At 35.6% G+C, this 12,047-nt stretch overlaps 1 protein-coding gene across 11 annotated transcripts in view; it reads left to right on the top strand.

The window, feature by feature from the left end:
- Positions 1-12,047, top strand: part of CHD9 (chromodomain helicase DNA binding protein 9) — a 168,609-nt gene that overhangs the window by 75,392 nt on the left and 81,170 nt on the right. For 8 of the 11 annotated variants that reach the window (XM_053663245.1, XM_053663244.1, XM_053663239.1 and 5 more), the window contains one exon: positions 10,614-10,945. In XM_053663245.1, the coding sequence (XP_053519220.1) occupies positions 10,614-10,945 (332 nt within the window). Of the gene's footprint in view, positions 1-8,719; positions 9,432-9,494; positions 9,794-10,613; positions 10,946-12,047 lie in introns of those variants that run through there. The other 3 variants (XM_053663249.1, XM_037141563.2, XM_053663246.1) reach the window with 3 other exon arrangements.

The following is a 12,047-nucleotide window of genomic DNA, read 5'->3' as shown; positions in this document are numbered from 1 at the left end:
CAGGTGGCATCTTAATTTACAAATGAAAAAATGACTCAAGGTACAATAGCTTATAAGTCACAGACCTAAGACTTGAACACAGATTTGAGAAAAGGTATTGAGAAAAATTTTTAAAAAGTCATGATTTTAGCCCTGGCTGGTGTAGCTCAGTGGATTGAGCTCGGGCCTGTGAATCAGACAATTGTGGTTCAATTCCCAGTCAGGGCACATACTGGGTTGCAGGCCCAGTTCCCTGTAGGCCAGTTCCCAGCAGGGGATGCATGAAAGGCAACCATACATTGATGTTTCTCTCCCTCTCTCCTTCCCTTCCCCTCTAAAAATGAATAAATAAAATCTAAAAAAAAAATAATAATAATTTAAAAAAGGAAAAATGATTTTATGCTATAATCCAATATTTTACTTAATCGTTTTAATAATTATTTATATAATATTGATTATAAAATAATTTTATATAATTTCAAGTTAAATCTATAAGTCATCTCAGATATTGTAATACTGCAGGAATCAGTACATTTAAAAAATCAGATAATCTGATTTCAGAAGTGTTAATTATGTTTCATTTTGTAAAAATGCTATTAACTTTGCTGCACTATGTCATGTGCTTTCAGCACTTTCTTAATGTTACTCATGTGGTTGTATCACTTACTGAATTGAGACATGATGACTCAAAAGCTGAATTCATGAGTTTCTGTCATCTGACAAATGAGCTGTTTATGAAGGAGAGGAATTCGTAGTCTTCATCTTTGTTTTTGGCATTAGTCATTTGTTTCTCAGTTCCAGTGGTGGACAAAATAAATCTTTTGGAAGTCAGCTTTCAGATGTAAGTCTCTTTTATAAAGTGGGGAAAGCACTAGGTTTGAAGTCAGGACAACTGGGTTCAAGTCTTGACCCTGTCATCTACTATCATAGTGGTCTCAGGCAAGTTCCCTTCTCTCAGGCGTTTTTCTCGTCTGTATCATGTGTGTATCTGCTGGCATGCTGATTACTAAAGGTGATAATGGACAATGAATTTAAGAGTGCTTTGTAAGTTACAGTCAGCTCTTGTTTAATAATAAGTTTTTACTCTACGGTTTTGTTTTTGAAGCTTTAGAACTAGCAGGAGCTTTGTCCTTTAATCGTTAATCAAGTTTTAAAAAGTTAACAGTTGTAGAGGTTCAGATTTGAACTCTACGTAGCTTTTTAGTGACATAGTCTAAAAAAGATGACCTAATCTTATTTCATTTTTTTTAAAAAAAATATTTTATTTATTTATCTTTAGAGGGGAAGGGAAGGAGAGAGGGAGAGAAACATCAATGTATGGTTGCCTTTTTCATCCCCTGCTGGACCTGGACTTTCGCAGAGGGTTTTCATTTTAAAAATTCTTTTCTTTTAAAAAAATCTTTTAAAAGATTTTATTAATTTTTAGAGCGAGGGGAAACGAGGGAGAAAGAGAGGGAGAGAAACATCAATATGTGGTTGCCTCTCAGTTGCCCCACACTGGGGACCTGGCCCGCAACCCAGGCATGTGCCCTGACTGGGAATTGAACCTGCAACCTTTTGATTTGCAGGCTGGCACTCAATCCAAGGAACCACACCAGCCATGGCTTAATTCTTTTCTTACATAACTGTTCTTAACTCATTTTTTAAACAGGCTTGCCCTAACATTTGTGTGTCTCAGGAAAAGAGTACACATGGAAGCTCTTATACTATGTGTCAAAGTATTTAAATGTACAATATATGAAGTCGGCAAACTTTTAAATATATTCTATCCTTCTTCCTTGACAAGGAAGAAGCACTGGCCTGAATTTAGAATTCTTAGACTTTCTGGAATTCCCCATCCAGAGTGTGGTAGAAGTGGACCATTCAACATTCTGTTTCAACCCTGGTTCCACCTGCACCTCCAGGGTCTCATGAACGCATCTGAACTTCTCAGCCTACGTACCCAAGCTTCACCTTTTCCTCCCCATCTCTCTGGCCTAAGTGTGCACATACGGGCAGTATGTGTTCCTTGCCAAACATGGACTTCCTTGAGAGAAGAAACCTAGGGAATAGACCCTGGCAGCCTCTGCAAGTGATAGTGAGACAGTTTTAGGTAGAGAGCTCTTGTGTACCTGGAGCATGTGCTAGGAGAAGGGAGGGTTAGTACACCCTTTTATCACTGGGGAATGGTGTGGCAGAGGAACCAGGCCCTCTAAATTGTGCAGCCCAAAGAAGGGACCCCTCTTGCCTGATCTAAAGCAGTGGCACAGATGTGTGAGGTTAGTTGGTAAGAGCTGGTAATTTAGCGAGGGCTGTCGGTAGCCTGTCAGTAATGAGAAGAATGATTTTTCCGTCTATGGAGATCATTATCATTATCTAATCAGTTAGATTCTGTTTCTACCAATTCAAATATCGTTGATTTATGAAATACTTCAGGAGTTTGTGGATGACTGTAGTTTAAAATAGTCTTGAAAACAAAGCTACGTTCTTGGGATTCCAGACTTGAAAGTGATAATGTCCTGCTAATATGTATTGTGTGTTGCAGTCAATGAGTTGTTAGTTACTATGGCTGTTGATCAGGACAAACTATTTTTACTCAGTGTTTTTAATGAAAAATATTCACTATCTGCAAAAGTATATAAAAGGAAATAATAGTAAATAAATGTCCTTTTTACTTCAATAGTTATTAACCTTTTGCCATATTTGCTTTATTTTTATTTATAGGTAAATACATAGGTTTTGTTGATTTTGGCTATATGATTTGAAAGTAGATCGGCAGTCATCATGAGAACTTACCTCTTAATGCTTCATCATAGATCTCATAAGAATGAGGAGATTCTTTTAACCATTATTACACCCACGATAGTAATTCCATGTATCATCTAAAGTCTAATTCATATGATAGCTCCTCTTTATCCATAGTTTCACTTTCTACAGTTTCAGTTACCTGTGGTCAGCCTTGGTCCAAAAATATTAAATAGGAAACTCCAGAAATAAGTACTGTATTTTGCCATGTATAACACACACATTTTTGCCCAAAATTAAAAAAAAATTTATTTATTTATCTTTAGAGGGGAAGAGGAGGAGAGAGGGAGAGAAATATCAATGTATGGTTGCTTCTCCTGTGTTCCCTGCTGGGAACTGGCCTGCAACCCAGGCATGTGCCCTGACTGGGAATTGAACTGCGATCCTTAAGTTTGCAGGCCTGCGCTCAATCCACTGAGCTACACAGCCAGGGCTTGCCCAAATTTTTGAGGGGGAAAAAATGAGGGTGGCACATTATACATGGGTACTACTAATTCCATACCTATATAAATATTTTCAATTCTTTTATTTATTCTTATGAGTTACAAGTGTAGCTCCAGAAAGCATTAATGATATCTGTATGCAAAATAATACCCCGGAATATGATAATTTGTTTCTAAATATAAATAAATAAATAATTGCATTAACAAATTACAATGAAAGATTTTTCTTCCCTGATAGTTTGGGCCAAAAACATGGGTGCACATTTTATACATGGCGGAATCCGGTCGTCCGTAAGTTTCAAGTTGCGCACCACGTAGAGCAGCACTGTCAGATCTCCCTGGGCTCACTCTGCCCACCTGGGTTGTGCATCACCCTGTGCCCAGCAAAGGTGAAGCCAAGGAAACGATGGACCTGGGATTAGAGCCCAGGGCCGGCTGACTCCCAAACCCATTTCCTTAATCACACCAGTATGTTGCGAATAGCTTTCAGTGCCACGGGTCATTTAGGGACTGATGAATTCAGTATATTTAGTGTTGTCAGTCAATAGGGCACTTGGGTGAGGTTTTGTGGTTTTAAAAGTACACTTTTATTTGGACTCAAAAGATGAACTTTTGAACAATATGGCATTGAAAAAGCCACACAAACCGATATGAAATAGTTAACTATGTCATATTTTTATATCATGTATGGCCTTTTTATAAATAATTTGTCTTTATGTATTCAGATGTTTATTGAAATCACTTAGCAACCTTGATTCTAAAAATCTGATCCTGCTGCTTCTCTATACGTAATCATTTATTGATTCCTTATTTCCTTCGGTGTAAAGTCCAGATAGCTTAGGATGACTTACGACACTTTTTGATAATCAAACCCATTGCCTTTCAGTCTTTATCGATTGTCATTCTCCCAATATGCATCTAGTTTTCTTGTCATGCTAATCACCACTTCATCTGTAAATATTTCACCTTATGTGTCTAATACACAATGCTGTTGTATTTAAACAATTGCAAAATTAGTTTGTCACCTAGAAATAACAGTAATTCCTTCATAATCAAATATCCAGTCAAAGTTAAATTTTCCTTAGTAGCTTAATAAATGTATTTTTACAGTTAATTTTTTGAGGTCAGTATCAAAAGGGCCAGATATTACAGTTGATTGATAAGTATTTGTGTTCCTCTTTTTTCTCCTATATTCTCTTATGTCTCTTAAGACCTTTAGTCTTAAGTCTCTTTTAATCTGTAGTTCCCCTTTTTTGTTTTGTTTCTTATAATTTTTTTGCTAAAGAAACTAGTCATTTGTAGAGTTTCTCACATTCTGGATGTTGTGGATCATATTCTTGTGGTATCTCCTAACAAGTTCTTTTTTCTGTGTTTTCTGTAAGTCATATAATAAATTTTTATTTTTAAAAATACAGAACCTTTATGAATGTCTACTGTTTTCCTGAGCTGCTGCTCTGTGGATGATTAAGATAGAGGCAATACTTTTCATAGTATTACCTTTTTAATGTAAAATTCAAGATGTATGACACTAAAAAAATTAAGGTCCTGGTTATCTCCAGGTAGAAGCCTGGGTCCTGCACGCATCACAAGGTGAAAGTAAGCCTTTCGTTGTGAGCATGGCAGTTTGGAGATGTGAAGAAAGTGGAGTAAAGCAATCACTTCACTTTCATCAAAAACTTTGAAAGGATGTCTAAGGGTAAAACTCAGATTATGCTCTTGGATCAGTTTTTACCCCTTTTTTCTCTTTAAAAGCAAGTCTTTATTGGTAGCTTGCAGAGAAAAAAATTATGGGCAATAAATAAAAACCAAAAGAAATCACCACACTAATGTTTCATACAATCCTGAAATTAACTACAAATTTATTATTTTTGGAAGGTTGGTTTAATAAGAATTTTTAAGTAGGTAATTATGATTCTTCCTGAGGAGATTAAAAACTAGCACACGGGCTTACTATGCACAATCTAAGGGAACTAAAATGCCTTATGTAAGTTAGCTTTATAATATCAAATTACGACGAGATACTTCGCTTTTGGCTGCAGAGAGTTGACCCTTTCCTTTTGCCACTCTTTCTGGATCCGCATCTTACACATTCTGGCAGTGTCTTTGTTTTCCAGCATTACCTCCCCTTCATCTGCTAGCTCCTTACACTTGGTGTTTGGGGTTTCACTAGTGCTTCTTTCTGTGACTTCCTCCACACTGCGTGCTCAAGGCCTGCTGTTTCTATTCTGCTTTATATTCTCTTCCAATGGAGCATCCATCTACTTGGTCCTAGGCCTGAAGCCCAAACAAAGAGTCCTGTCTCCTGAGAAAGGTTGGAAGATTTCTAGCTACAATGCAGTTTAATCTATGTTGTTGAAAATTCCTTGTTCCGTGTTTTATTCTTACTAAGGAATTATATGTTTTGTTATTTGAGAACTTTTATTCCTTAATATTGTGTGTGTTTTTTTCCCCACCAGAAGAATCTATGCTCTATAGTGATTGTGATCATTCTCCTCTTTGTTTTGGAAGTTTATAATTTCCACTTAAGTCCACCCACGGGTTAGTCAGTAATTTTAAGTATTTGTATAAAAGTATTTCAAATAGATGAATTCCTTAATATGCGAGGGTGGGTCTAGTATATGGGAAATTTACTTCACCAAGAGAGAAGAGAATCGAGTCCCCACTCAGATTTCAACACTTTTAATTTCTTGCCAGAATTTCTCTGCTCCCTTCTCTCATGAAGGGAGAGGAAAGCAGGTGGTATGAAAACTTTCTTTCTTTCTTTCTTTTTTTTTTTTTAAGATTTTATTTATTTATCTTTAGAGGGGGGGAAGGGAAGGAGAGAGGGAGAGAAACATCAATGTATGGTTGCCTTTCGTGGGTCCCCTGCTGGGAACTCGCCTGCAGGGAACCAGCCTGCAACCCTGGCATGTGCCCTGACTGGGAATTGAACCGCGATTATCTGGTTCTCAGGCCCACGCTCAATCCACTGAACTACACCAGCCAGGGCTTGAAAACTTTCTAATTTTGTAAGAGTTAACATTTATAAGGTTTAGGTGCCATCCCTTTTCATTCTGTTCTGTTTTACTTTTATTTTAATTTTTTGTTTGTTTTTTTAAAAAGATTTATTTATTTATTTTTGGATAGATGGGGAGAGAGAGAGAGAGAGAGAGAGAGAGAGAGAATGGGAGAGAAACATCAGTGTGTGGTGGCCTCTTGTGTGTCCTGCACCGGGGACCTTCCAGCCTGCATCCCAGGCCTGTGCCCTGACTGGGAATTGAACCAGTGACCCTTTGGTTTGCAGGCTGGCACTCAATCCACTGAGCTGCACCAGCCAAGTCCTGTTTCACTTTTTAATTCTAGTCTGGATCCACTAAATGTATGTCACGTCTTGCTATTTGGTCATGACCTATGGTTTAAAAACATTCATACCATAAATCCTTGAGTTTCCTCAAGATTGAAATATGTCCAGGTCTTCCATATATTCCTCAAGGTTGCTATCAAAATAATTAATGCATTACATAATACCATCTTTACATTTTGCTATAGTTTCTTTTTCTCAGAAATTTTGGACGTGATATTAATATATGTACTTTTGCCTTCTTTTGTATTTTTCTTATTTAGCATATTCTTATTTGGCATATAGGTTCTTTGGGACCAAGGCCTTTCCTTTATTTTTCATTTTTTAAAAACTAGTATTTTGAGACTGACAAACTTACAGAAAAAACAAAAGTGAAATAAAGGAAATTCTCTCACTTTGCAGAAAATTGGAGAGTAGAGTGCAAGGCTTATGGTCCATCACCCCCAAAGACATGAATATATATTTTCTATGGGTAAGGGAGAATATTTCCCTATACAACTACAGTGTAATCATAACAGGTGGGACATTCAGCAGGACTGTTGTGACTGAGAGGAGGAACAAAACTAAACCAAGTAGCTTTGACAGAATTTGAGTGCTTATATCAGGGGAAAAAAGAGAAAGAAATGTAACACTGAAAAAACCTTTTTGTATGTTGTATGTATGTGTGAAATTGGGAAATGATCTACATTTAAAATGTCTAGTTACTTAACTCCTCCTCATTGTTGATGTTCTTTGCGAACATAGTTTTAAAATATTGTGTTCTAATGGAAGAAATATTTGACCATAGATTATTGTCTTACTGTTAAGATTTAAAGTTAAATAATTAGGATTTTGAGTCACCTGATAGAATCTATTGGAAAGCCTTACAGAAGTGAGATATTTTAGAAATCGTTCTACATTCTATGGATAATGTCAGTGAGTTAAGGGTTTTGAATGAGAACAGCTCAAAAATCCACATCATAAATTTCTGCCCTGACCTCTCTGAGGTTCCAGTCCCAAATTTCCAGTTACTAGAGCTCTCCATTTCCATCTCAGTGTGAAAAGAATTTAAACTTGTCATGCACACATACACATCCTTTGTCAACTAGATTTCCTATTTCTTTTACCTTCTGTGCCGATCGATACTTATTCTAGAAACCGAATATTGACTCTTCCTGTTCTTCAGACATACCCCTCCATAGCTAGTTGATTTCTACATCTTGGAAAAGGAAAAATCTTAAATTTTATCTGGGCATTATTGCTAGTATCTCTGCAGTTATGAGGAAGTCATGTTCTTTTGTGTTAAAATTAATCCTTGTAAATTATGGTATTTGAACCAAATATGATAGAATGTTTAAGAGCATGCTTTCTATAATGAAGCTCTCTGCCTTTTTTTTTTTCCCCCTCTCATTTGAGGACATGTTCATTGATTTTTTTAGAGAAAGGGGAAGAGAGACAGAGAAAGAGAGAGAGGAACGTTGATGTGAGACAGAAACATTTATTGGTGGCCTCCTGCGCAAGCCGGGAACTGGGATCAAACCCACAACCTAGGCCTGTGCCCTTAGGCAACCTAGGTGGACCAGATGAAGCTCCAACCCACTGAGCCACACCAGCCAGGGCATGTAACTCTGTTTTGGGATCACTGATGCCTAAAAAAGAAATGTTTAAAGGATTCTTTGATAAGAGGTATCAGATGACTTGCCAAGACCAAATGAAAAAATTGTATTAATAAAAGAGGTAAACTTAAATTATGAAGTAGTGAAAATTATGTTTTGGCAACTAAGGGCGCTGCTTACTAAAATAGTCTCATTTTTATGGAAGAAAAAGTTGTGGACTTGCTACTTATTTACTTTCAGCAAGAAACTAAAGCTAAAATTATCTGAAAAATTCAGCAGTTCAATTAAAATAAGCATGTGAGGAGTAAAGGTCAGAAAGATTTTATGAGATTTTTATTTTAGGAAAATTAATGTATTCAGGTTTAAGGAAAATTTCAAGTGTAGTTAGTAATTTCTTATAGCAGCTCTCACGTATTCATTTAGAAATTATTTTCAGAATTTAAATGAAAAGAGTTTAATTTCTCTATTTTAAAATTAACACTGTTAGCTTATTGTTAGAAGAATCATAAGAGACCTTATCTAATTTCTTAAAGAGAAGTCACTTGTTTTGTGTTCATTTGCATGACCTGCTTCTTAACCCTTCGCTCACCTTCAGCTATTTTTATATTTTGAATATTTTAGAGTACCATGTGGAAAAGTGTTGTTCTCCAGTAAAAATTGAGTTGGATTTGGTTTCTTAATACTAATAGCTACATAAAGCCATTTCCCCACCATTTTAGTTTTCAGGTGATTTTTAAAAGTTAGGTTTTTAATGTATATTTTTAAACACTTGGCTGCAGGAAATGGCAGAGTGAGGGTTAATGTGCTACATGGAGGGAAGAACAGTCCATTGGGGGTTAAATTGCAGAGTCTAATGGAATAATAACTGGTAGCACCATCTGCTGGCCTACTTCCGCAGAAGGAGTCAGTATTTTTAACGACATCTCTAATATTCATGCTGATGCATTTTGATGCTTTGTGCATTCATTTCTTTCTCTGCTTTGTTGGAATCTGGCTATCTGCTTATAGCTGTTGAGGGAACTCAGCTCTTTACGAGGAGTTTACAGCCTTTCTCATATCTAAATAGGATGAACAGTGGAGATAAACTTGCCAAGGCAGAAATGTGTTGATCAATCACAATGTGTATTTGTGGAGGGTTGTGCATCTCTTGGTTGCAGCTTGCTAAATAGGCCATTTAGGAATCTTCTTTCAATGCTTTTTTCTTGAGCACTGCCTGGGGTGGTGAAAAAGCAGAGGGCAAGCCTTTGTCTGACGCCAAAAATGTCTTCAGTGAAGAGGCCAAGAGGAAGGGTAAGTGAAAGCCTGAATGAGTGGGAGGAGGAGGGGTTCTTTGGGCTAAAAGGCTAATGGGATTGAATAACCTTCCTTATTACTGGCTGCTGCTGCGGGAGTCGTACTGCATCGCCATCTTGAGCTTGTTGCTGTTTTCTCGAGTCTTGGTTATTTGTTATAGCCTGTAGGCCTTAAGGTGGCATTTTAGTGAGCGATCCTAAACCCTCCTTCCTTTCCCAGTGCTGCAGCACTGCTCTGAAACCTTTGATGAGGCAGGTATAGAAAAGATATCCAGTGAAGCACACTGGAATCAGCATGAAAATGTGTTTGGAAATTCCTGGTGGTTTTTTCTTTTGCTATATTCAGAGGCATGTTTACGGGTAAGAACATAACAAAACTCTGATCTAAGTATATGTGGATGAGCGTGTTTGAAAAGGGTATTCTTTTAAAAATGCTGTTGATCTGCTTCCTGTGATACTGCTAAAATATTAATAATTTTAACAGAAAACTATAGAACTTGGTTTTGGTTTTTTTTGTTTTTTTGTTTTTTTGTTTTTTTCAGAATTGCTTGAACAAAATAATTATGATATAGAAAGAAAAAATACATTTAACTCTTTCACGGAAAAACTAAAACTTTCTCTAATTTTAACTATGGGAATGTCTGTTTACTAACTAGCTATGTTGCTGCATAGATTGCACATTAAAATGATTTTAGTGAGTTCAGGTTCTAGCTCTAGTTTCTTGTAAAGCAGGATTTATTATTCTAAAAATCATAATACACTATAAGGAGTAGTTATTCTATATTAAAATTGCTATTTTAGATGTATTAATAATTTTCAGAGTTCTGGAGTGAAGAAGAAAGAAAAGACCTTTTTAAATTCTAAATATTTACAAGATAAAATTTGAATTAGTTGTATTTACAGGGCAAAATTTGAATCAACTAACTAATCAAGAATACTATCAGTGAATCTATATTATCCTTCTTTAAACTTCATTTTTAAAGGCAGTATTCGAGCTTTTTATTTTATACCTACACTAATTTCTAGATTAGCAAAATGTTTTGATTTTAAATTTGTTACACTCATATATTTGGTCATATATTTTACTTCTTTAAGCCTAGTTTAAAATTTTCAGATGTTTATGTTAGTTGTTTTTTATGTACGCTGGTATGTTGTATAAATAATATCTCGGTTTCTCTAGCCTCCATCTTCCAAGAAGAATGATGGTTCTGGGACATATACTAAGTTGCAGAATACCCAGGTGAGGATCATGTCTGAGAAGAAGCAGAGGAAAAAGGTGGAATCAGAAAGCAAGCAAGAAAAAGCCAATCGTATCATATCAGAGGCCATAGCCAAAGCAAAGGAGCGTGGGGAGCGCAATATTCCACGAGTCATGAGCCCTGAAAACTTTCCTAGTGCTTCGATTGAAGGAAGAGAGGAAAAGAGAGGTCGAAGGATGAAAGCCAAGCCAAAGGACAAAGAGAGCAAAAAAACAAGAACTTGTTCTAAGTTAAAAGAGAAGACAAAAATAGGGTAAGTTGTTGGAATCAAATTTAATTCCTTTGATTTGTGTGTGATGTGTTGATTCCCACTTTGGAGTTTTCAGTAGTTAGATACTATGTATACTTGGTTTCCTTTTTGAATGAATTAGGTACTATTCCAGGATCTACTGAATTTTACCATCCTGTGAACATAGCTTTTTTTTTTTTACACTACTATTACTAAAAGGAATTTAAAAAGAAAATGTACACACACACATAACACACATAAATAAATAAAACAGAAAAAGAGAAACTAACAAAACCAAACCACCCATATTGCTGTTCCAATTTCAAATGTACTTTCTTTACAGAACGTACATTACATTTTTTTATAAGATTATTTAACAGCTTAGTTGTACTCCACTGGGCACCTTATACTTTGGAAACATGAGTTACAGTATTTTCTCATAATCTTGGACTAAATGGAATGGCAAGAAAACTAAGACTCTTCTAATCAGTGATAAGCAGCCCTTTGCTCTTAGAGTCTTTCTGATTTAATTCATGTGATAAAGAGACCAGGTGAGGATTGATGGTCCAAGAGAATTATAAGGACAAAGAATTGCTCTAGGAGGATATATTAACTGTAGGTATTTTTATTTGACAAATTATCTACTACATTTTTGAAAAATAATTTTCTAAACAAAAATTATTTGTTCTATATGTATGTTTGTTTTGCAGGCAAGGGTAAAAATAACCTAAGGCCAGTATAGTTTAGAATTGTTTTTATAAGAATATTTGGTCATTTTGTAAGCTTTGTATGAAATATTAGGGAAAGTATTTACTCTCCTTTTTTTCCATACAAGAAAATACCCAATAAAGAAAGAATTCCCCTATAGCGAAAATCTTCATTTGCTTAAGAAGTTAATACATTATATAGATATTAAGAACTAAAATTGTTTTATAAAAGAAATTCTCAGCATTTTAAATACAACCACTAAACTGAATTATATTGTTAGGTCCTGATGCCTTTCAGTCTAAACCATTAAATAACATGGGTCTCTTTTGCAATAATAGAGCCATAATTAATATTATTGACTTTATATTTTATTCTTAGACAGCTAAAATTAAATTTGAAAGATAACTCTACTTCTTTT

The sequence above is a fragment of the Artibeus jamaicensis genome, unplaced genomic scaffold (assembly GCF_021234435.1).
Source record: "Artibeus jamaicensis isolate MK-2021 breed Jamaican fruit bat unplaced genomic scaffold, CSHL_Jam_final contig_3152, whole genome shotgun sequence".
In the NCBI taxonomy this organism is placed as follows: domain Eukaryota; kingdom Metazoa; phylum Chordata; class Mammalia; order Chiroptera; family Phyllostomidae; genus Artibeus; species Artibeus jamaicensis.
Note: the sequence above shows the minus strand (reverse complement) of the source record. Positions and strands in the feature narration are given on the sequence as shown.